Source organism: Gopherus evgoodei, chromosome 6 (genome assembly GCF_007399415.2).
Source record: "Gopherus evgoodei ecotype Sinaloan lineage chromosome 6, rGopEvg1_v1.p, whole genome shotgun sequence".
NCBI classification, from domain to species: Eukaryota; Metazoa; Chordata; order Testudines; family Testudinidae; genus Gopherus; species Gopherus evgoodei.
In genome coordinates this window covers 24,618,090-24,644,823 of record NC_044327.1, presented here as the reverse complement: position 1 = coordinate 24,644,823, position 26,734 = coordinate 24,618,090, and the positions used below count along the sequence as shown (strand labels likewise).

General features: G+C 40.6%; 1 protein-coding gene across 4 annotated transcripts in view; it reads right to left on the bottom strand.

The window, feature by feature from the left end:
• The window catches only part of KDM4C (lysine demethylase 4C), a 441,772-nt gene that overhangs the window by 96,165 nt on the left and 318,873 nt on the right, over positions 1-26,734 (bottom strand). For all 4 annotated transcript variants that reach the window (XM_030567955.1, XM_030567954.1, XM_030567956.1 and 1 more), the window contains exons 16-17: positions 19,105-19,160; positions 11,857-11,965 (exon numbers count right to left, since the gene is read on the bottom strand). In XM_030567955.1, coding sequence (XP_030423815.1) covers positions 11,857-11,965; positions 19,105-19,160 — 165 coding nt within the window. The remainder of the gene's footprint in view (positions 1-11,856; positions 11,966-19,104; positions 19,161-26,734) is intronic.

Sequence of the window (26,734 nt, the reverse complement as noted above, 5' to 3'; positions counted from 1 at the left end):
CTGCTACTGGGGAAGTGGCACTGGCGGGGCAGTGAACTGGAAGGACTATACCCTGGAAGCGGGGGGACGCTGAGTGCCTGGCCAGAGGGCTGAGTCATGAAGAGGATACTGCAGTTCCTGGAGTGAGAGAGGGGCTGTAGACCAAAGAGTGCAACAGAGTGAGAACCATGGGAAGGTGCGTCAACCTGATGAGATAATCCCTGGAGGAACCAGCAGGAGGTGCCAGACTAGTGATGAGTGGAGCGCCCCATCACAGCAACATGGCCAAGTGAAAGTTGTGGGAGCAACTTCAATTTATGAATTGAATTTCTCAACTGCATAGTTGCAAAGCCCTGCTTTGAACAGACAACGGTTCTTGCCATGAATATTTTTAATGATTCAAAACCTAAACTCTTTCTTAAAAACTTTTTAAAATGAAAATCAATTTCCTTTTGCAAAGAGGTTATTCTCTTTGGATTAAAGGGAAATTTACAGTAACTAGTTAACTCTTTAAGCATTCTGCTTTCACTATTACAGATACCTCCAGTCTTCAAAAAGTATTATATGTAGACATGCCTATCTAACATTTTCCATTCCATTCAAAAGGTTTTTATGGTTCAGTATTACAGCAATATACAAATTTGACAGTTTGCAATAGGATCTATTATTCACTGTATCAAATCATTCTGACAGTAAGTACTATACAGCTGGTAATGCACATTTTTATATCACACATTAAAAATCTTACAATGGTAGTAACAAATATATGTACACTAAATTGTGTTTTGCACATGATTTTAATGAATCTGTACATTTTAATTGGTGTTATAAATTGCAGTAGGTTAATCAATTATTGTATCATCTGCATTTTAACATTGTTTTAATTAGAAAAAGGGTCTGTGCTATTTAAAGCTATTTAAATTACAATGTTAAAACAATTTGGACATGTGATTAAACGAGCTCAAGCCTCCATCTCTTTGCCTATTTTCCTCTCTCTTTCTTCAAAAACGTGAGCATGTGAATCAGTCAGTGTATAAGTTAAAGTATAATACAATGACTTTGCTTCATTGCCCCTCTAGCAATATTTTTGGAAATGCTGTGAGGAAATTAATATTTCTTTACATGACAACACAGTCAAGTATTTCTTTAGTCTTTCAGAAATACAGTGCAGTAGTTCCACAGTTCCATTTCAGTTTAACAAATGAATTCTACTGCAAAACTAGAACAAAGACGACAAGCAATATCTGCAAATGTATTTAATTTTATTTTTAGATTTTCTTATTAAAACAGAAGGATAGGTAAGAGAACACCTGCCCATTCTTTTAAAAGCTCAAACATGTTTTTCCCTTGATTCCACTCTTCGTTTGGCTTACCCCAGTGAAACCTCTCTATTTTCAGAATTGATGTACCTTTCAAAACTATAATCTTTGGCTTTCAAGCTCACTATTATTTGCCTTCAGGTGAAAATTTTAAAGTGTATAGGCTTCTAAACAAAATGCTACAGCATCAGCCAGATACTGAAAGGCTTGTAGATCAGTCACCATCGCAGTGTAAATTTCTTTTCAAAATAATGTTCCTCACTCAGAGTACACTTGCGCTTATTCTCAGTTCACTTGTCAAATACAAATTTGAGGTCACTGAAAGCCCAAGGGCAACTTCAACTATTGCAAAACTCATTTTCTACCTCTATTTTGTTGGGGAAATAGGATTTCAAATGTAAAAATAATAGGAAGCACTACAGATACAGAAACAAAGGCATATTATGTTCATGTTTCAGTACAGCATTGAGTTTGTCCCAACAGGCAGTGGCTGCAATCTATATTATCAAAGCATTTTAAAGCTTGGATCATAACAAAGGTAGATAATGCATTTTGCTAATGAGTTCATCATGTACTATTCAGAGACGATTTTAGAGAAGATGTTTTAAATATATTGGCTTAGTAAAGGAGAGCTAATGATTACATTTTAACTGTTACTTTGATTTCAGATGAAACATTTAAACACAGTGAGCCTGATTCTCATTTACATTAAAACACCACCTTGGCACTGTAAACAGGCCTTAACGTAAATGAGAATCAGATCCCGTATTCCTGTTGGTTTACATTTATGGGCCAAATCCCAGGATATCCATGGGAATTGTGTGTGTGTATTTGAGAGGTCAGTTTGGCTTCATACCTCCAAGGATTTCTTCACTCTGCTATGGAACGTGACTGTATTCTTTTTTCAGGCCCAAACAAAGTAATAACATTCTTTTGAAACTATAGAGTATATTTAAGCACTCTGACTGAAATCCTAGCCCCATTAAAGTCAGTGGGAGTTTTGCTATTGACTTCAATGGGGTCAGGAATTCACCATCTGTTTCTATCACATATAGCTATGTAAAATTAAGGTGCCAAGGAAAATATCTTTTGTAAGACAATTGGCAGGAGTTTCCACCTGAGTTTCACTCTGTGATTTAGGTTTCAAATGCACCCAAACCCAAAGCTACACTGAGCCAAAATCGTCAAGTTTTGCCTTTTGGGGCTGAAACCATGAGATCCCATTAATTATGCTTGGTTCCACAGGAAACCACAAATAGGCCCCGTTCTGCTATAGATTTCACCTCAGCTCACTAACCTGATCCAAGCTGACACCATCTTCAAAACTATAAATAAATCTGCGCCTCCTTCTGTCAAACCTCATGTTCCTCTCATTCCCAATCCCCGTTTCCAAAGCTCCCAATCTCCGTCTCCCTATCTGTCAAATTCTCCCATATTCACTTTTGTGCCTTCCCCTGTGAAGCATTCTATGCATTATATGACATCCCTGAGCTCATCTGCAAGGCTTTTACCTTGTCCACATTTAAGTCCCTCTTGAAGACCCACTTCTGACATGCTACCTATAGCGAGACAAGGTCACTTGTATATAAATAGCATTTAAACTGCCTATGATGATTATTCCCCTTCCCATGACCTTTGTCTACTTATTTGTCCTTTGACTGTGTGCTCCTCAGAGCAGGGACTATCCCTCTGAAGTGTTTGGGAAGTACCTAAAATGTATATCGTAGGCACTACCACAAATAAATAAATTTTGGGATTAGTAATGAAATCTGTAACAAGGTGAGATTGTCACAGTAAGTGTAAGTTTCACACATTTTTAACCACTGCCTGCAACACCTAAGTCCTGACCAGGCCTGAAGCTGCCTATGATAGTGGTGAAGATCACAAACTATAACTTGACAGAGACATTTGGTAGTTGAAATGCCTGCCTTATGTTTTTTGGGGCCAGAACATGCCTTGGTCCTACATGGGCATGAAAGGCAGGGAGAAGGTATAAACATCCTCAGACCCTTACAAAAGGGCTAGCCACAATCTCAGCCTTCAATACACCTAAGTAAGAACAGAAACAGAAGGAAAACAGCAATAAGGCTTACAGAATCTCATCAACATGCCACTCTGCAAAGCCCCAGAGGACTTCAGTTTTGACAGATCTTCAGAAGAGACAGACTGGAAGCAATATTTTGTAAGATTTCAAATTGCAAACAAACTCCGCAAAATATTGGCGATATATAGGTATCTTCTTTAATTTATGCTTTGGGGAACCAAGCAGAGTATCTTTAAATCCTTTGACTTCACTGAAAACAGTCACAAAGATGACCATGAAAGGGTTCTGGCTATGTTTGACGCATACTTTATAACCCAGAGAAATGTGGTTTATGAAAGTGTATGTTTTCACCAGAGAATTCAAGAACCAGGGGGAAATGATGAATGTTTTATAAGGCCTATGCATACATTGGCTGAAAATATTGGCGATGCAAAACATGAATATATCAGAGATAGGTTGGTTATTGGCTTAATAGAGAAAATTTTCAGAGCAACTACAACTGAAGAGAGATTTAACCCTAGCCCTAGCTATACAGAGAGCAAAGCAGTCAGAATATGTCAAATGACAGAACAAAAGGCAGGGGCAATTTGAAAAACCTCAAACTGGCTTAGAAATGCTAAATGGACCCTTGAATGTTAAAAGTCATTATCATAAAACCCCTGAGGCAAGGGGAGAGAATTCCTAGGCTAAGAGGGACTAATTCCAGCCTACATACACAAAAGGTGAAAAAGTCACAGATTCATAGATACTAGGGTCAGAAGGGACCAATGTGATCATCTAGTCCGACCCCCTGCACAAAGCAGGCCACAGAACCCTACCCATCCACTTCTATAACAAACCCCTAACCTATGCCTGAGTTACTGAAGTCTTCAAATTGTGGTCTGAAGACCTCAAGCTGCAGAGAATCCACCAGCAAGTGACCCATGCCCCATGCTGCAGGGGAAGGCGAAAAACCTCCAGGGCCTCTGCCAATCTGCCCTGGAGGAAAATTCCTTCCCGACCCCAAATATGGCGATCAGCTAAACCCTGAGCATGTGGGCAAGACTCAGCAGCCAGCACTCAGGAAAGAATTCTCTGCAGTAACTCAGATCCCATCCCATCCAACATCCCATCACCAACCACTGGGCATACCTATCTGGCGATAATCAAAGATCAATTGCCAAAATTAGGCTCTCTCATCATACCATCTCTTCCATAAATTTATCAAGCTTAATCTTAAAGCCAGATATGTCTTTTGCCCCCACTACTCACCTTGGAAGGTTGTTCCAGAACTTCACTCCTCTAATGGTTAGAAACCTTCGTCTAATTTCAAGTCTAAACTTCCTAGTGTCCAGTTTATACCCATTCGTTCTTGTGTCTACATTGGTACTAAGCTTAAATAATTCCTCTCCCTCCCTAATATTAATCCCTCTGATATATTTATAAAGAGCAAGCATATCCCCCCTCAGCCTTCTTTTGGCTAGACTAAACAAGCCAAGCTCTTTGAGTCTCCTTTCATAGGACAGGTTTTCCATTCCTCGGATCATCCTAGTAGCCCGTCTCTGAACCTGTTCCAGTTTGAATTCATCCTTCTTAAACATGGGAGACCAGAACTGCACACAGTATTCCAGGTGGGGTCTCACCAGCGCCTTATATAACGGTACTAACACCTCCTTATCTTTGCTGGAAATACCTCACCTAATGCATCCTAAAACTGCATTAGCTTTTTTAACGGCCATATCACATTGGCGGCTCATAGTCATCCTGTGATCTACCAACACCCCAAGGTCCTTCTCTTCCTCTGTTGCTTCCAACTGATGCGTCCCCAATCTACATCTAAAGTTCTTATTATTAAACCCTAAGTGTATGACCTTGCACTTTTCACTATTAAATTTCATCCTATTACTATTACTCCAGTTTACAAGGTCATCCAGATCTTCCTGTATGATATCCCGGTCCTTCTCTGTGTTAGCAATACCCCCCAGCTTCGTGTCATCCGCGAACTTTATTAGCACATTCCTGCTTTTTGTTCCAAGGACGGTAATAAAAAGGTTAAATAAGATTGGTCCCAGAGCCAATCCTGGAGGAACTCCACTAGTAACCTCCTTCCAGCCTGACAGAACACCCTTCAGTATGACCTATTGTAGTCTCCCCTTTAACCAGTTCCTTATCCACCTTTCAATTCTCATATTGATCCCCATCTTTTCCAATTTGACTAATAATTCTGCATGTGGAACTGTGTCAAATGCCTTACTGAAATCTAGGTAAATTAGGTCTACCACATTTCCTTTGTCTAAATGGTCTGTCACCTTCTCAAAGAAGGAGATCAGGTTGGTTTGGCACGATCTACCTTTAGTAAAACCATGTTGTACTTTGTCCCAATTGCCATTGACCTCAATGTCCTTAACTACTTTCTCCTTCAAAATTTTTTCCAAGACCTTACATGCTACAGATTTCAAACTAACAGGCCTATAGTTACTCGGATCACTCTTTCTCCCTTTCTTAAAGATAGGAACTACATTAGCAATTCTCCAGTCGTACGGTACAACCCCTGAGTTTACTGATTCATTAAAAATTCTCGGTAACGGGCTTGCAATTTCATGCGCCAGTTCCTTTAATATTCTCGGATGAAGATTGTCCAGGCTCTCCGATTTTGTCCCATTAAGCTGTTCAAGTATGGCTTCTACCTCAGATGTGGTAATATCCACCTCCATATCCTCATTCCCGTTTGTTATCCTTCCATTACCCCTAAGCTCCCCATTAGCCTTATTAAAGCCTGAGGCAAAGTACTTATTTAGATATTGGGCCATGCCTAGGTTATCCTTAACCTCCATTCCATCCTCAGTGTGTAGCGGTCCCACTTCTTCTTTCTTTGTTTTCTTCTTATTTATATGGCTATAGAACCTTTTACTATTGGTTTTAATTCCCTTTGCAAGGTTCAACTCTACTTGGCTTTTAGCCTTTCTCACTTTATCCCTACATGTTATGACCTCACTAAAATAGCTTTCCTTGCTAATCCCATCCTTCTTCCACTCCTTGTAGGCTTTCTGCTTTTTCTTAATCACCTCTCTGAGATGCTTGCTCATCCAGCTACAACTCCTGCCTATATTTTTTTTTCCCTTTCTTGGGATGCAGGCTTCCGATAGTTTCTGCAGCTGCGACTTAAAGTAATTCCAAGCCTCTTCTGCATTTAGATCCACAAGTTCTTCAATCCAATCCACTTCCTTAACTAATTTCCTTAATTCTTTAAAGTTAGCCCTTTTGAAATCAAAAACCCTAGTCCCAGATCTATTTTTGTTTATCCTTCCATCTAGTTTGAACTGAATTAGCTCATGATCACTCGAACCAAGGTTGTCCCCTACAACCATTTCTTCTATGAGGTCCTCACTGCTCACCAAAACCAAATCTAAAATGGCATTCCCTCTTGTCGGTTCTTCAACTACTGGTGAAGGAATCCATCAGCTATCACATCCAGAAAAATCTGATCCCTACTATTCTTGCTAGCACTTGTACTCCAGTCTATATTTGGGAAGTTAAAGTCTCCCATGATCACACATTTCCCATTAGTGTTTACTTCCTTAAAAACATATCCCAAGAGATAACGCAAGTCCACCCAGAGGCACATGGTATAACAAATGCATGAAATATAGACATTTTGCAGTAGTTTGCTTCACCAAAGCAGTCAGGGAATGGGCTCATATTACAGATAATCAGGAGCCATTGTTTCTAGAATCTATCACTTGAGATGACACAGAGCCTGCCTGGAGAATGAAACTGAATATTCAAGGCAAGACTATTGACTTTAAAACTGACTCAGGCACTGAGGTCACAAGCATCTCAGAAGGGACTTATAATCACTTTCAACCCCTCCACAGCTCTGCCTAGCACTGAAGGTATTCTGAATTGCATGGGCTCGTTCACCATAGAAACAACTTACAAAGACAAAAGCTTTGCATTGAGAGTGCATGAGATCAAAGGATCAAAGACCCAGAGCCGGTGCAAGGATGTTTCGTGCCCTAGGCGAAACTTCCACCTTGCGCCCTCACCCCCTCTGTGTCCCCGCCCTGAGGCGCTCCCCCGGGGCAGCTCCCCCCCCCCAACCTGAGGCACCCCCCGTGCGGCAACTCTCCCCCCTCCACCCTGAGGCACCCCCCCACCCCAGCTCACCCCTGCTCCGTGCACGAGCACAAGCACCCTGAGCACACCGTCGCTGCTTCACTTCTCCCACCTCCCAGGCTTGCGGTGCCTAAGCTGATTGGGGCCGCAAGCCTGGGAGGCAGAAGAAGTGAAGCAGCTCACCCCTGCCCCGCCTCCTCCCAGAGCACGCCGTGGCTGCTTCACTTCTCCCACTTCCCAGGCTTACAGCCCCAATCAACTTAGGCGCTGCAAGGCGGGAGGCGGGCGAAGTGAAGCAGCCACGGCGTGCTCGGGAAGGAGGTGGGGCAGGGGTGAGCTGGGGTGGGGAGCTCCCCTGTGTGCTGCCCTTCCACCCTTACTTGCTGCAGGCAGCCCTCCCCTGCCCCAGCTCCCTTCGCCTAAATGCCGGCGGCGACCGGGGCGGCCAAAGATCCGGCTGCCTAGGTCGCCTAAATGGTTGCACAGGCCCTACAAAGACCAACAACTTTCTAAGTCACAGTGTAGCAACAGGAGTGAGCCTAGTGAGAAAGGTGAAAACTCAGAGGATTTGATGATACTGGACTTTTGAAAGGGGATCCAGTACATCTTAATTTAAGAAACAATGTTGAACGATATAGTGTATAAACACCTCTACCGGAGAGGTAGGAAGATATTAGCTACAAATTAATGCATATTCAGAGGATATCACTACCTCGTCGTCGTGGACTATTTTTTCAGGTTCTTGAAAGACAAAACATGTTGCAGTGTCAAGAAACAAACACATTTTTCCCTCACTTCAATATTCCAGGATACCTAGGACTGACAACAAACCACAATTCACAGCAGAAAAATTTCAGTAATTCTGAACAAAATATGGTTTTGATCATATTTGTAGCAATCCCAGTTACCCACAAGTGCATGGAGAGGCTGAAAGAGCTGTATAGACAGCCAAGAAAATCCAGTAGCAGGAAGATCCATTCCTTGCTCTTCTGAGTTATAGATCAACACCAATAGCAGCTATTGGTTGTAGTCCAGCACAACTCCTGATGGGCAGATAACTCAGAATTACTGTTTCAATCTTGGAAAAGAACTATCTCCAAAGTGGCCAGGCACGAAGAGAATAGCCAAATTAGATAAAAAGACTAAAATAGCTTTATGAAACACTTTTACAACAGATGTCACTCAAAGAACTGCCAGGTCTAGAACCTAGTGACTGTGTTTCTGTCAAATTGGATGGAGAAAAGGGATGGACAACTCCACTCGTCAAAGAAAAAAATGGAGTGCCCGGATGATACGTGATCAAGTCTGACAGTAGAGAGTTTAACAGAAACCATCAGTATCTATAGTTTGTTCCTCAAAGATGCCAGATGCAGAACAAGATGATGATAACTCAAAGGTTCCAAACCAACCATTGCCAGTCATTGCAACATGCCAGATAATCATATTGTTATGCATTCGGACTGTGTAATTAGAAAACCAGTATGATTCAGAGACACTTAACAGACTGATACGTACTGAACATCAAAGAGAGCATGATAGTGTAAACATTTTAAATGGCAGTAATGGAGAACTTAAATGGGGAGACGTAATGGAATGCTAAACTGTATTATACTAGGTGCCACTGTGTGTAAAATACCGTATTTCAACCTCTGCCATACCAGCAGAGCATTAAGGATCTTATGATGAACACATGCGGTGTATAAGCAGGATCTGTGACTAGTCCATATCTGGTACCAAAGTACCTGAGAGGCACAATCTCAGCCTTCCATACACATGAGTGCAAGGCTAGGTCACTCAAGGAATGATATTGGGAAGAATGGAGGTACAATATAGTCACAGTGAGGCTGGCTATAGAGAGGAATAAAAGGTGTATCCTCTTTAAGGATGGAGCAGAAGCTGTGCTATTGCGTGCTAGGGAGTCCTGGGAGGCCTTTTGCCTTGATCATAGAATCACAAGACTGGAAGGGACCTGAAGAGGTCATCTAGTCCAGTCCCCTGCACTCATGCCAGGACTAAGTATTATCTAGACCATTCCCTGAGAGGAAGTTTTTCCTAATGTCGAACCTAAACCTCCCTTGCTGCAATTTAAGCCCACTGCTTCTTGTCCTATCCTCAGAGGTTAAGAAGAACAATTCCTCTCCCTCCTCCTTGTAACAACCTTTTATGTATTTGAAAATGGTCATCATGTCCCCTCTCAGTCTTCTCTTTTCCAGACTAAACAAACCCAATTTTTTCAATCATCCCTCATATGTCATGTTTTCTAGACCTTTAATCATTTTTGCTGCTCTTCCCTGGAGTTTCTCCAATTTGTTCACATCTTTCCTGAAATGTGGTGCTCAGAACTGGACACAATACTCCAGATGAGGCCTAATCACTGCAGAGTAGAGCAGAATAATTACTTGTGTCTTGCTTACAACACTCCTGCTAATACATCCCAGAATGATTTTTGTTTTTGTTTTTTTTGCAACAGTGTTAACACTGTTGACTCATATTTAGCATGTGGTCCACTATGACCCCTTTTCTACAGTACTTCATCCTAGACAGTCATATCTCATTTTGTATGTGTGCAACTGATTGTTCCTTCCTAAGTGGAGTAATTTGCATTTGTCCTTACTTAATTTAATCCTATTTACTCCGGACAATGTCTCCAGTTCGTCCAGCTCATTTTGAATTTTAATCCTATCATTCTAAGCACTTGCAACCCCTCCCAGCTTGGTCTCGTCCACAAACTTTATAGGTATACTCTCTATGCCATAATCTAAATCATTGATGAAGATTTTGAACAGAACTGGACCTATTCTGTGGTTTAAGCCACAGGCAGCTCATCAGAGGAGGGAACTTCATATATAGGGGTTATTTACCAGTGCATGGTAAATTACCGGGAATCATTTCCAGAGTCTCAAGAAAACAAACCCTCAATTAAGAATCACCAACCAAGTTATTGTCATCATATCTGTGACTGTTTAGGTTCCTCAAAAGTATGAGAGCATTATGTTCAGATCCAGTGATTCCTGTGTTCATATATTCAAATTAATGAGAATTTGAGGCCGACAAGCAAATTGAACAGTCACTGTAGGTTAAAAATGAGATTTTGACAGCCTTCTCTCACACAGTGAGAGCCCATATACAACAGGGTTACATTGCCATGTACTGAAATAAGTAAGTCTGACTTCAGATGCAGGAAAATTGGGAGGGGAGGACAACGGGGCATTGACCATCTTTCTGATTTTCCAAAAAATATACTAGAAGGACAGGCTGAAACAGCATTTGGGAATATTTCATACATTAGATAAAGAGTGTTCAAGCCAGAGTTTCTCTGTAACAGATTGTATAATGGAGCCAAAATGGTGTAGGAAAATGTTCAATATGCATTACAGTTAGTCTATAAAGCCCACAAAGACTTGAGAAATCTCAGTGAACAAAGACCAATTGTCAGACATGCCTCCATTTTAAGAATGGTTAAGCTGCAGTTCAAAATTAAAAATAGTTACAAAATATAAAGTACAATGAATTAAAGTTAACAATTAATAGTTCACAATGTTACAGCAAGGAAAGGGTAGTTCAAGGTTAAGTATATCAATAAGCATTTTTTCCATCACATTTGGTGTGGATAAAGAGAACAGATGGGGTTGTTTCCCAAACTTTTCTTTTCTTTTACACGGGGCAGGAGATCACTTTCCTTTTGTCAGAGGAAGTCTGTGTCACACTGAAGCATAGTCTGATAAATTAAGTAATTTAGGTCTAATCCAACAGGGAAAATTCTCTTTGGATTTAACAAACGCTTTTGTAGGTTTCTCATTAGTGCATGGGACTTTCTCCTGGATGGAAGGATTATCTAGGGCTATGGATGGATTTGAGCATTTGTAGTTTGAGCTTTTGTGTTTATATTTCTCACTTGCTTTTTCGAGGCCTCAGGGAGTCATTTATTAGTCCAATATAATGTGCAATCTGGTCTGTGCACATTCCTCAATTCTTGGATGGTAAAAATACCATGAGACCACTATGTCTCATCAATTTAACTTCATAAATGGCTCCCGGGGGGGGGAAGGGGACCCTCATGAATATACAACACAAATAAGACTTCTGAGATATTCTGGTTTATTAGTTTCAGCAGTATCCTCAATGAGCAGTCACAGGAGCATTAGGAGAGTGATTGAAAACGCTCATTGTTTCTCCTTCCTTATCGCTATGCAAAGGCCCCTTACCTAAGGTTGTAATCCAGAACTAGGCTGAAGAATTAAAATACCTAAATTATCATTATACATGAAAAACAATATGACAATCCTTAGCAAATTCTCTCTTTTAAGTGACATTTTGTTTATTTAAATTTCCCCCTGAAATGTATGTGAATGTACCTAACCAGAGATGAGATTTTGTATATATTTCAAAACACCAGCAGGTTGGAGCCTTACTACTCACCAATTTTAATCTCTGCAGAGGTATTCTCCTAGTGTCTACTGGCGTCCTCTCTGTGACATTACCAAATCTGACTTCTGGAATTGCGATTGCGCACATCACATGTGCCCACCTGTGAAAAGTGGCGAGTCAATAACACCAAAAAATTGTACAGAAATGTGATCATTAAAAAGTGCTCCCCTCAAACAAAATCAACTAACCATCTAGTCCTTCCCTATTACATTTCTTTGCTTTATTTTATGAGCTGCAACAACACAAAAAGGTCAAAATGCAAGGTTGATTGACAGTGTTTATCTTTAAGATTTAATTTTAAGTAGCATTAGACAGATACCTAAAAAATTGGTTTATTTCAGATAGAAAGATCAGCACAACAAAATAAGTGGATTATGCTGGAAAAGTGATGGCAATACAATATACCATATGCCTTTTCTGCCACTCCAATACCACTTACATGTATGAGGCAAACTAGTCACGACATTTTTTAATAAGATGTAGCAATCTAGTTTTGAAACTATTTGCCAGAAAGATACTGTTTCAACATTAGAGAAAAATCCTTATGTTAACAGAAATCTATTGTAAATGGCCTTTCAAGTATTTTCACTTGTTTTACAGAGTACAAAGCTTTTGTAGTGGTGCCAGCAACGTTTGTACGTATAGCCTACACAATATGTCATTTGTACAATTTACAGTTTAAACTACAGCACTTTGGATTAACCCTAATTAGATGCAAGTGGGTATTTTTAGTCAACCCCCATATTGACACTCACACTCAGCTACCAAAGCACAGTACCCTGTCACTGTCAGGATTCTGTGTTGCCAGGCAAACAGACACAGAATTAGAACAGAATGAAACCGCAGCATTATCACCCTCTCAGAATTTGACCCAATTGCACAAATAGCGGGATGGAATGCTCTTGGGGATGTCCTTGCCCTCATCTGTGAGTTGGACCCTTGTGACTGGAGAAAGCAACATCTGGGATCATGGCTCCTCAGGACTAAGGACTCACCAAAACACACCTCACTGCAACTGCAGGAAGTCAGCTGAGTGGGACAAGAGTATGCTGCATCTGAACAGAATAGCTGCCAATATGAGTTACTGCCTGATTCTCCAAGTAGTGGTTCAAAATATAAATAGACAGCCAAACAAAAAACTCCCAAACCTTTGTGATGATGACACTAAGATTGAGATTATATGTTAGTAACTAACTGGTAAAAACCAGGTAAGAACATCATAACTAGCACAAAAAAACACCCAGGAAACTGTGTTAAATTTAAACATGAGTCTGTCTGGAAATTCACAGTTGACTAACAAATCTACTTCGGCGTATTCAAAGAGTCAAATTAGGTTCACTGGGTTTGGTGAAGTCCTTGGTGACTTCCCCTAAGGTTTGCAGTTAGAGCAGGAGGGAAGAAAGTAATGAACCTTCCACAATTTGAAGGAGGGAGAATACCTCCACTCCTCGAGTCTAATGTCTGCTCTTCTACATCGTCCTCCAATCCGCTGCCCCTCACTATTCATCGTTATATAGTCTAGAAATTAGAAAACTGAGGGGGCATATATGTGACAGTGTACTCCATAAGGCTTTATGGGGGGGGTGCCTATAAATGTATGTATGATATAACTGGAATAGGTTTTTGCTACATATGCCATGTAACACATCTATGTAAAGGTTATGATCTACTGGTTATGTTTATCCTAGTTGTTTGCAGGTACCATTTGTGCGTTCAAAATTATGAACATTGGCTGTATACTTGCTTGATTTCTAAGCAGCCTCAGTTAGAACACTGGTCACTTTTTGGGAAAAGAATGTGCAAGTTAAGTGCTCAATCAGGAAGCACTCAGCAGACGAAGAGCTTGGAAGACTCCAATTCACATAAGAAGTCTACCTGAGGATGTTCAAAGTAGCATGTGGGTAATGGCTGCTACCTGCAAGTCCTGAGTCATGCATGGGTGTGTGACTTGCCCGTGTGATTCTGAATCTCCATTTTGTGACTGGATTCTACACAGAGGGAGGGAGGGGTGTCTATCCAGAAGAGAAAGTCTATTTAAACCCCTGGAAGATTCTGACATTTTGTCTTCAGCTGGCTAAAGAGGGAGCCTCTCCACCCCCCAGGATACTTGGAAGAAGGGGCATGAGTGATTGCTGGACCCAGGCGAAAAGGAGATTAGTCTGTAAAAGGGAGCATTCTGGAACTGGTGAGGATCTTATCTGTATTGTTTGTTTAGACATAGATTTGTACATTTTATTTTATTTTGCTTGGTAACTTACTTTGTTCTGTCTGCTACTACTTGGAACCACTTAAATCCTACTTTCTGTATTTAATAAAAGCACTTTTTACTTATTAACTCAGAGTATGTATTAATACCTGGGGGAGCAAACAACTGTGCATCTCTATCAGTGTTACAGAGGACGAACAATTTATGAGTTTATCCTGCATAAGCTTTATACAGGGTAAAAAGGATTTATTTGGGTTTAGACCCCCATTGAGGGTTGGGCATCTGAGCGCCAAAGACAAGTGCACTTCTGTGAGCTGCTTTCAGGTAAACCTGCAGCTTTGGGGCAAGTAATTCAGACCCTGGGTCTTTGTTGGAGCCGATGGGAGTGTCTGGCTCAGCAAGACAGGGTGCTGGAGTCCTGAGCTAGCAAGAAAAACAGGAGCAGAGGTAGTCTTGGCAAATCAGTTGGCAGCTCCCAGGGGGGGTTTTGTGATCTAACCCATCACAATATGATAAATATGTAAACGATTGTTCTAAAGAGGACAGTGATCAATTATTCTCCATGTCCACCAAGTAGTAATCAGGTTAGTTTGAAGCAAGGGAAATTTAGGGTAAATATTAAGATAATTTCCCTAACTATAAGGATTGTTAAGCACTGGAATGGGTTGCCAAGGGAAGTTGTGGAAGCCCCATAACTGGAGATTAGACAAACACCTGTCAGTGATGGTCCAGGAATAATCCTGCCTCAGCACAGGTAGGACCACTTGAAGTCCCTTCCAGCCCTACATTTCTATGATTCTCTCCTTCTTCACTGACCCCAGTGCCCTCCTACTCCACTGTCCCTTCCAGTTCCATGCACTTACTCTGCTCCAATTCTTGCAGATCTCCCTGAAGTATGCAGGAAACAAAGACCTGAAACGGTCCGCAAGGGCAGGGTCTGGGGCCAGCAGGGACTTAGGGGGAAGAGACCAAACGGGGAACCATTCCTCCCTCCTGCACCATAATAATGCTATTTTAGTCATTCAGATTTAAGAAAAATATCCAGAAAAGTGCAGTATAAATATAAAATAGATAAAAGTGTTGTGTGGTATGAAAGTGCGACTGGCATGAGTATGAAATGAGAGCAGTACTCCAAGTGATGTAGAGATGATAAATTTATGCAGGCCGTCCCAAATGAGGCCCAATAAAGACTTTAGACAACCTCACACCCTCCTGGATAACAGATGGTCATGCCACAGTTTACAGAAATATTGTTTGAGTTTTAATATTTTTTATTAAAACTTTTTTTCATAACCACCTGCCTGTAAAGCCAGAGTGCCTTAATATCAGGTAGCTAACTATAAAGCCTTGGGGAGAGAGAAAAGTTATAAATAAAGTAACTCTTCTATAAATCATCATGTCAGAGCTTTATGGTCTAACCTCTCGTAATCTACCAGGGGCTCAAAACAAGTGTGGTGTTCCACTGCACAAAGGGATTCACAGCTCGCCGATGAGGTAAAGCTCTCACTCCCCTAGTATTCCTGGTTCATTAGTCCTTCAGTCTATCACAACTGTATAGTGCCCAACCTGCATCTCAAATCAGTATATATGGGTGTGGGGTAGATTCTATATGAAGCAGAAAAAATACACACACTGCCAGAGTAGCAGGAGCAGGTTGTTTTGAAGCTGCTTATAGGTTTGGAATGGTAGATCATGTCCAGGAGAAGATGAATCTATGGACAGAGTGGAGGTGAGGTGGTCAAAGGTCCATAGCAATGTAATTTATTATATGGACAAGGAGACAGAAGTTGAGGCCTGCTGTAGAGAGCTATTATTTCACAATTTTTAATGGACCAACAGTGATATAGAATGCAAAGTTTCCGATTATGGGCATGATTACCGTTTTTACAGCATGCATGGTGGCAGTTTCCTCCAAAAATTAAAAGCAGCGACACATGAATTTTTAAAATACTTTTAAGAAACTGTGCACAAAAGAGATATCCTGGTGTTTTCAAACCTGCTGTGTATGAATTCTCAGCATCAGACATCAAATGTAACTCCTGCAGTCCCAAAGTCATGGAGGCTTTTTCTGGACTGGCAGGGAAAAATGGTTTGTGCAGTGGTTCCCAGGCTTGTTCCACCACTTGTGCAGGGAAACCCCTGGTGGGCCAGGCCGGTTTGTTTACCTGCTGCATCCGCAGGTTCGGCCAATAGCAGCTCCCAGTGGCTGCGGTTTGCCTCTCTGGGCCAATGGGAGCTGCAGGAAGTAGTGCGGGCTGAGGGACATACTGGCCGCCGCCTCCCACAACCCCCACTGGCCTGGAGCAGCGAACCGCAGGCACTGGGAGCTGCAATTGGCTGAACCTGTGGACGTGGCAGGTAAACAAACCGGCCTGGCCTGCCAGGGGCTTTCCCTGAACAAGTGGTGGAATGAGTTTGGGAACCACTGGGTTAATGGGTCTATTTAGGGTCTCCCCTTCCACGAGGGTTTGGAATGGGCTAGCCAAGAGGGGAGGAAAGCATCACCTGAGCTAGTGGGCAGGCTGGTGGGACTCAGGTAAGCCACTGGCCTCTGAGTGGCTGGAGGAGGGTTTATAAGCTCTGTCCTTCTAGCTTGAGCCTTCCCTCCCAGGAGATTAGCATAGGATTGGGGTTTTTTGGTCTGTTCTGGACTTCAGTTAGTTGCTTTTTTGGGGGACTGAGAAAGAATTTTTCTCTCACTGACAGATAAGCAGGGGTAGGATTTTTTTTTTTAAATTTTCCACACTTCAGCTCATGGACCTGGTGGAGTAGATCAGGAGGCACAGCTCATGTTGTCACAATTTAGCAGGTTGGCTGGGGACTGGAGCTGGGGCTCCCTATGTCTGGTACAACAAAGAGACAACCCGCTTTCCCCAATCCCTTAACCCTGATATGAGGTGAAGGTAGTGGAGTGGGTCCCTGCAATGAGCTAGGAACCAGCTGGGCAGGGATGGGAGGCTCACTTTCTGCTCCCCATCAGGTGAAAATGATTAAAGAAGGAATCATGACCTGCAATGTATGAGTTATTGCAATATATATTTCCCAGATGAATTTCGTTGTTAAAGTTGTAGCCTAATTAAATCACATCCCTTGTACCTTGTCTTTCTTCCCCTGTGCCTGAGACAAAGACAATATTGCATTCTATTTATGTGACACCTTTTTGCTGTTTTTGTTAGTTTATTTGTTAATCTGTTTACACCTGTCAACACCTTAATAAGAAAAGCAAGTGATAAATGAAAATTCCGTTTCAAACAGATCTAAAATTATAGAAAAAGACTCAGAAATGTAGAGCTTGAAGGGACCTTGAGAAGTTATCTAGTCCAGCCCCCTGCACTGAGGCAGGATCAAGAAAACCTAGAACACCCCGACAGGGGTTTGTCTAACCTGTTCTTGAAAACCTCCAAAGATGGGGATTCCACAACCTCCTTTGGAAGCCTATTCCGGAACTTAACTACGCCTTAGAGTTAGAAAGTTTTTCCTAATATCGACCCTAAATTTCCTTTGCTGCAGACTAAGCTCATTACTTCTTGTCCTGCCTTCAGTGGACATGTAGAACAATTGATCACCAGCCTCTCTGCAACAGACCTTAACATCTCTGAAGACTTATCAGGTGCCCCCTCAGCCTTCTTTTAAAATATGGAGATATACATATCTCATAGAACTGGAAGGGACCTTGAAACCTCATCGAGTCCAGCCCCCTGCCTTCAATAGCAGGACCAAGTACTGATTTTGTTTCTATTCTGTTTAGGTCCAGAAAAGAATAGAAACAACTGTACATTATTTTTATTATTGAGCCTGCAAAAACCCTACATAAAAAAATTACAATTATTTGGACATGTGTATGTGCATATTTATTTGTTTTTCCTTTATTTGTTAAGTACCGTTAAGTATTTTAGGGAAAATTGTCAGAGTGTTCACCACCAAGAGTTGGTGGCCGCACTCTGAGGCCACCAAAAAATTTGTTGTGAGAACCCCGATGCCAGTTATTCCCCATTTAGTAGTTGTGCATTTGATTTTTCCTCTCTAAAAGTAATACTTTTCACTTTGTCTTCACTGAATTTCATCTTGTTGATATCAGACCAATTCTCCTATTTGTCAAGGTTGTTTTGAACTATAATCCTCCAAAGTGGTTGCAGCCCTCCCTCCCAGTTTAGTGTCATCTGCAAATTTTATAAGCTTACTCTCCACTCCATTATCCAAGTCATTAATAAAAATGTTTGAATAGAACTTGAGCCAGGATAAAGTAAGTTTGGGCTAGATGATCTTGTATCACTCTGCTAGATTCTCTTTGGGCATAGGAGGATTTTAATGAAAAAAGTCAGGAGTAACTCATGAAATGTTGCATGAATTATGCCAAGCAAAGATTCAAAATGAATAGTAGGTTCTTCTACAACTGCACATGAACAAATACTAAAGCACAACTTTTTCCATTTCATCTCCCAAGAATATCTGACGCACTGTGCTTCATTTTATCATCACCATGTAAAATAAATATTAGTCTTATTAATCGCATGATGTCAGCTACAGTACCATTTTTGGGAGTCCATTATAAAATGAAGAGCAATAAAGCAAATCACCTCAAGATCCAGAACCACTAAAAGGATTCAGAATGATTAATTTGTTAATGACATGCTTATATCTGTCAAAAGTTCACAGATGCCATATTAACTGCTGTAATCACAAAATTCCAGTACTAAAGAAGAAAATACATTTGAATGTGTGATAAGGCTTCCCCATGCAAACAATGACAAATGAGCTTTCATCTGCTTCCTTTATATAGTGACTAGCAGAGCAGAGTTTAGAATAGTTAAGAATGTTCAAACAACAAAACAAATGTTTATTTGTAAGCACGTAAGTGTGTTCACAAAATGCTAAAGGCTCGATTCGGTGTCTTCAGTGGGCCCTGGATGTTAAGCTATTCCACTTAAGGGGACACTGTCAAGTAATTATATCTGGAAGTTCTCTTTGTGTAAATATGTATGTGAACAGAGTTTAAAACTAACGAGACTGATCTCAGTGTATCCATCACTTACTTCTTGTCAGTAGTTTGCTTGAGTGCACCACCTCTCAAATTGCAGAGACAGCATTCCTAAAGAAAAGAAGTAAAAACAAGTAAGTGATACTGACTACTAGTAATGCCAATTTTATTCATTTAATGTTTTAAAGGATTTGCAAACTATTATTATTGACTGACTTATAACATGACATTCACAAATATCACAGTGCCACACAAGACAAATATAAAAATGTAATAATAGAATAACAAGTCCAAAGAGCCACAGAAAAAACAAGTTTTGAGAATAACCATTGAAAAAACTGACCAATCATTTGAATAGATTTCAAATGCAAGGGCATTCCCCTAATGCTTGAATATAAAGTCCTGTACCTGGAATTAATACAGAGCCCATCAGATTAAACTGAATTAAAATTGCATATCATTAAATTCGTAGAAATTACTATGGAATCATAGACTTCAACTGTGTACTTTGGGGATGAGCTTTTTTGTCATGCAATTGCACAATAATAGAGATCAGCTAGGACACTTATGCTGATAATTCCCAGATTTGTACACTGTGAGAGGTAGTGTGATCTAGCAGATAGAGCACTGGATTGGGGCTCAGGAGACCTATGTTCTATTTCTGGCTCTATTACTGGCCTGCTGACCTTGGGCAAGCCAGTTACTTCCCTTTGCCTCAGTTTCCCATCTCTCAAATGGGGATGATAGTGACCTCCTTTGTAAAGTGCTTTGAGATCTACTGATGAAAAGTGCTCTATGAAAGGTAATAATAAAGTTAGTGTGGGGCCGGTGACTCTGGAACTGTATTGTCTCCTTGATCCAACAGAGCACAAGTTTGTTGATTTTCAGGGTGCATGGTAAGGCCTGTTTCTGTGGTTCCCAAGATTTCTTTGGTCAGAGGAATAGTTTGGTGAATAGGCTCTCCCACTCCACCTCCTCACACTACACTCCAGTAGAAATGCTCTGCCTACTCCTTTCTGATGATTCCCTCTCTCTCTTCAGCCCTCCTCCTTTCTGCCTCCTTTCTCTTTCCCTCTGTCTTCTTATCTTCTCTCCCCAAGTTTTAATTTTCCTTTCTTTTTTTCTTCATTACTGAGTTTTGTTCCCCTCTCTACATTGCTTCCTAACACTGTTCCCCCCATGCTACATGACGCATAGGGTGGAGAGCACTGACTGGTAGTTCTGGGGCCCTGGGACACATGCACACTAATTATTATGATTATTTATAATTTGTATTACCGTAGCACCAGTGAGCCTATCATGGAGCTGGACTCCATTGTGCTGGGCATGATACAAACACAGAACTAAAAGATAGTCCCTGCCCCAAGGAGCTTTGTAGCTGAGTTGTGTGTTGGAGATCTAAATCTTGAGCTAAAAAGCTGCCTTCTGATCTTGTAGCTCTGATGTATTAGGAATCATCAATTGTATAAGGAAATAGGGAGGGAAGATAGTATTCCAGGAGCTGCGCATTGCTTTACCCACAGTAGCTTGTTTACACTGGACAGTCAGAAGTGATTCAGGGTGTGTTGGTTGGATAGACCACTTGGAACCAAAAAATGTGCCCTCAAGGTCACAGTTCCCCCACATTCCACTACCCTTTATAGAAGCATGCAATGCCTGCCTCAGTGAGTGTAACATTATGACCCAGAGTAGTTCCCTCAAATGTTCAAAGCATGGGAACTAGACCCAATTACTAGGAACAGACGTAAATGGGAAAACTGGACAGAAAGTGGCTGCAGCTTTAGAGAGAAATAATGGTCTGCTTCCTCACTGGGAGGGACCCAAATTGTATTATTTTGTTTACCATTGTAACCCTTGTTTTCCGAGTCAACAGCCCAAAAGGCTAAGGGCATTTTTTCCAAGGGACTTTACTGGCTGTTGGCTCTCTGAGAATAAATTCTTTTCCTGGAACAGGAATTTTACCCCAAACTAAGGAGTCTCCTAGAGTTGTAAGTGTGGTTCTGGAACTGGGCCCTATCACACAGAATCTTGCATTTCTCCGACCGCTCAAAGCTCCTCTTCTGAGCCTATGCTCCCTGGACTGGTCTGACACCCCATCAGTGTGACCCACTCCCATTGAGCTGGGCTATTTCTCCTCTCTCTCGGGCTCTCAATTTCCATGGCTGCTTGAAGAAAAGGAGAAGTAGTCTGGTGTTTCTAGTCTGTATACTTTCAACTATGTTGTATGGCAGCAGGCAGAGCAAGAGGAACTCTGGTCTGCCCCAGGGATTTCGTGTCTTTCTCGATCCACATGCCAAGCAGAACTGGTTTAACCTACATTCTTACTATTTCAAGCACTGTTCCTTGTTATGTTGCTTCAAGCACTGGAGATAATCCCTCTTCTTCCTTTATCTTATTACCTCTCAAATATTTGTAGACTCTTATCATATCCTCCACTCAGTCTCCTTTTCTTCAAGCTGTAATGTTAAATTCCCATAACCTCTCATCAAGGTCAGATCTTCTAATCCTTTTATCATGTTTGTTGCTCTTCTCTGGATTCTCTCTCATTTATCTGTCATTAGCATAATGAGATGCTGAAATCTATATATTCTCAAGTATGGCCATATCAAGGCTGAATAAACAAGTACATTACCGTCCTTATCCGGCATATGATACCCCTGTACCATGAGCAACACACTGGTGGAGAACTACTGAGCCAAGAAAGGTGAGGATTTTCCTAAACTAGATGCCAAGTATCCAAAAAGCTAAGGCTTTGTAACTTTAGTTCACATCACTCTCAGCTGACTCTGAAATATCATGACAAGAGTGCCTCTAAGCAGCTTACAGGCACAGAACAGTTTCCAATAATGACAACAACAAAAAACACGAGGAAACATATAATTTTGTAATCATGTCACACAGAAAAGTCTTTCCATTTAAAAGAGCCTGAAAAATAAAATTTAAAGAAGTCAAATTTATTGCAGGTGAATCTGTCTCTTGGTGTCGAGACAGAGAAAAGGAACATGAGGGAAAAGAGAAGTTTGATCCAAATAGACATAAAGGTTATAGGCCCAAATCCTGGCTCAGTGAAATCTGTGCTCTGCAGCTTCAAACATGTCTCACAGTCAGTGAGAAAATGAATGGGCCAGGAAGCACATAGGGAAAGATCCAAAATGGATCTCTGTTACCCAGAGAGGGGAAAGGGACATCAGGCCTACGATCTTCCTACCTCTGTAGTGATCAGTAACAGGGGAAGAGAGACAACAGCATTTCCTTAAGGAACCCATCCATGACTCTTTCAGCACTCCAGCAGTTTGATAGGGATAACCAAAAGGAAGAGCTAGAATAATCTCTCCAGATAGGGAAAGAAAGAAAAAATCTGTTTTAGGGATGTCTCCTTGGAACAAAAAGCTCATTTGTATGAACTCACTTTCTCCCCACCCCTCACACAGTTCGATGGTTTCTAAACCTTATGGGAGCACATTTCTTCTTCCATTCTTGCTTTAAAAATGAAGTGGCTTTTTTTCTGTCTGAAAAATAACCGTCAGTATTTTCACTCCTACTTTATAATCCCCTGCTGTTGTTGTTCATGTTTTGTTCTAAAAATTAATGCTGGGATAAGAATAAACTTGTTTTAATGTCCCTCACCTGTGACAAATATTTGTAATTAGAAGGAAGAGCCTAAAGTTACCACCTGCATTATATTCTGTTATTGCATCTAGGCAAGGCTCAGAGCCCTGAAAACTTCCTATGAATACAATAAAGATTACTCAAGCAGCAGAGGGTAAAAATTCAGTTTTTTCCTTATAGAAATTTCTCTCTGTCAGGTTGTTATTAAGAAACCACACATATTGTTGTTCATTCCATAGGTATCTACTATAGGGTTTCTTGCATCTTCTTCTGTGGTACTGTCACGGTCAGAGACAGAAGGCGGGACTCTCACCTCCATTCCAGCACCTTTACACCAGGTAAAAGGCTCTGACTGATGTAAAAGGTTGTAAAAACTGTAATTCCTGGTAGGGGAGGATTCCCCCAATGCATGACTGCCCTTATGGCTGTCTTCCAAGGACAAGCTCTGGTGTAGTGGGCATACTGGAGGGAGAAGGTCCCTAAACACATAACATTGCAGAGACTCTGGGCAGTGATGTGACCCATAAGCAGCTGGGGAGAGGCTGCCATATCTTAAACAGCCCCCTAGAGATGTCTGAATTTCATTGGTGGAGCATGGAGCAGCCCAGAAATGGAAGGATGCAAAGGTAGCTTAAAGCCACCTCAACTCCCCTTCCCCATGGACTATGCGTTCTATACTGTGTGTCTCAGAAGCACAGTACAGAACCTCACATGGACTATTGGAGTATATGCATCTGGTGTGATCTGATATGACAAGTTCTATGCAGCTACCTTAGCCATATTGCCAACAATGAAAATTTGGAGTTTGGATGTTTTGCGTAGGGGTTGGTTGGGAAGGGGGTGATTATTTAAACTAAAAGCAGGAAGAAATCCTTTAAGTGCTGAGAAGCACTAAGCTTGGACAATTACATCTGCTATGGACAAAAGTAGTATTGGTAAAATGATGTATGCACTACTAGCTCTTGCCCATGGCCTACAGAAGATATACATATCTCAGGATAGCACTGGTCTTTGCTGCAGCTGCACTGTATTAGAAGAATATGCCCAATCTGTTATCCACCATCACTCCTAAAATTCATCGCTTGCTTTACACAAGAAACTTTCTCCCATTTTGTACTTTGGCTGAATATTAATTTCTCCTCGTGTCTATTATTTCACATTTATCTAAATTAAATCTTAGACCATTTTAAATTGCTGATCTGTTTAAAGATCTCCAGAACATTCTATACTTTTTTAAAAAAATCTCTCCTTTAGTGAGCAGGCAATCTTGCCTAGTTTCATATGATTTGAGAACATATTGAAGCTACAGTTTACTTAATCTTCCAGATCCTTAATGAAGATAATAAATAGTATAATTGCCAGTACCAATCACCCTGTGGTACCCCAGACTGTCAAGACTCTTCAATTTGATATTGTACAATTACTCCGGTTTACAATGGTATAGCAAGGTTTGTAACCACCCTATGGTATTCTTACATATACATTGTCTTTTTTGCACTGAAAGGCTGACATACAAGTAAACTGAGTAAACCTCCCTTCTCTTTGTCCATCCTACCTGTAATTATAGCCAAGATGGGGATCAGGTTTGCTCAAATGAATATCATTTATTAATTCAAAATTAGTTATTAGTTATTATTAGGCCACAGTAAATACCACAAAAATATCATACAACTATTCATTGAAATTTAAAAATGAACGTCCTCTGGTTGGGTCTGAGTACCTTTTTTCACTTTCTTCCAACATTCAAGCTATTGTTGTCGTTTTTGACACCAATGCTTACAGAAAATGGTTTTTGAACTCACGTGAGTACTCTCTTCAGAGGTAGCAGTATTTTATATGGGATAGGTGTCTGTTTGACACAGCAAGGAAATAAGATTCCCCAAACCCATCTGAAGAGCCTTGGCACAGATGCTTATAAACAAGCCAAACAAAGATTTGACAGTACTCTTACTGACAACGAGGCTATGAACTTTTCACATCCTGCTTTCTCTTTAAATTGCTCTCTCTCCGTGAGACAGTGAAAGCCCCTGTGGCTTCTTCAAAATCAGACCATAAGAGCTGCCCTTAGTCAATCAGGGAACAGGAAAAAAAATTACATATGTGACCAATCAAATTTAACTGACCTATTTGAATTTCAAGTATCAAATACTCAGAGTACACTATATAACTAAGTTTAAAAAATGCTCTGAACGCATATGAACAACAAAGGAATCGTGATTTGTCAAGGGCATTCTGCAAGCAGAAAAAGGAGCTAAATTCATCAAACAAATTATTTTCCGGGAATTAGTTGTCTAGCTATAATTATTACTCTTCATATGCTTGTCTTCTAAATGGTTACATTCTATAGAAACTTTTAGTAATATTAATTTGTCACAAAAATGTAAAAATGCCAGAGTGGCACACTAGATTTTGAATAGCTTCACATCAGCAGCTTTATAAAAAAGTTACATTTGGGATGGGAGCTAACTCTATGTTTTTAATATGATATAGAAACATATTTAAATTTCACAGCAAACTGGTCTAGGAAAAATGCATTGTTGTTCTGCAGTGCTAAGCATACATTGTAAAGAAAAAATACATAAATACTATACCATGTGTATGGTGACTGGTAAAAATGATACAGAACAATTAAATGATGTCAGCTTGACTTTAATCCTCACAGCCTAGCCTACGCTTACTATCATTTTTGTTTGTTTGTTTGTTAATAAGAGCCTCTATTTTGAAAAACAAACAAAATGGACTCGTGGAAGCTTAGAAAAAGAACTTTAATTAATAGAGGTACCAGAATGGATCATTTCAGGTAAATATGTATTTTGGCTGGTGGGTTAATGCATGGCAAGTATTGATAATATGTTTGCAGCATTTTAAGTAGCTCACTATTTGCCCAGTCAAATTATATATTTAGTATTGTAATCTTAGGTCTCCTTTTTCTGCTACTCCTCATGGTCAACAGGCTTTTCCCATGCCTCTACTGACTGCAACCAGTGACTGGAAAGCATTTCTTAAGATGCTGTCTCAGCCAACTGCTAAAGGATAGCCACAGTTTTCTCCCCCATTGCCACTGAGAAGAGATCGATTCCCCTTCATGAATATACTGAGTGACATTATCTCAAAATAATATTGGACTCATATGGTCTCATTAAAAACAAGTTTATGAAGTTTAGAGAAAAATCATAAATTTAAATAAGCTTCTAATCTTGAACTCTGCCAAAGCTAAGCTGTGTAGTACAATTTGTGTAGTTGCAGTGCAGAAACAAAAGCTTACACTTTTCCCAGCTCGTCCTGTTTTCTTCTACAGAGCATCCCCTCTGAACCCAAAGTAAGTGTCCCTGGCTCTCCCTCCCTCTTCTCTCAGTCTCACAGTCTGATCACCCACAAGGTATTAACATAGATACCCCTTCTGAGGTGCCAATGCTGTCTCTCACATTACATACTTCCCAAATCCATTCAGATTTGTGTTCATTGCTTTGGATAAGCAGTTTGGTTTTCTACCCCTTTTTTTCCACAACATTCTTCTGGAAGTGTTCTTTAAAGGGGCTTTCTCTTAGAGTGGATTTTCATTTCACTCCAAGGTGATGGACTGCAGCTGGAAAACATCCTTTTGGGATGTCGATTAACCTCCTTTCAAATATTTACTGTCTCTGACTTGTGATGTTACCTTAAAACCAACTCCTTATACAGACACAGCTTCTATTTTTTCAGAAAAACTCAACATTTATACAATATATAAAATATGAATTTTCAGCAGATTAAAATCGATCTGTCATAGGTGTGCACTGTCAGGGCTGGTAGCACCACCTATTATTACGGTTGCCCAACGCTTCCCATGATAAGACCCTGTTTTCAGTTGCTTACTGCAAAAATTTTACTGCTTCAGCTAAAAATTTCCATGTTGGCTGTCTACCTCTAGCTTTTTTTTTTTTTTTTTTTTTTTTTTTTTTTTAATTTCAGCCAAAGCAGTTCAGCCATTTCTGAGAAGGCAGGTAAGGGGGGAAAATAGGGATCCTATGGAAAAAATAGTGTGTGATTATGGAATTAAAGACAGTGTCATAATGTACATGGACAAGGGGGAAGAA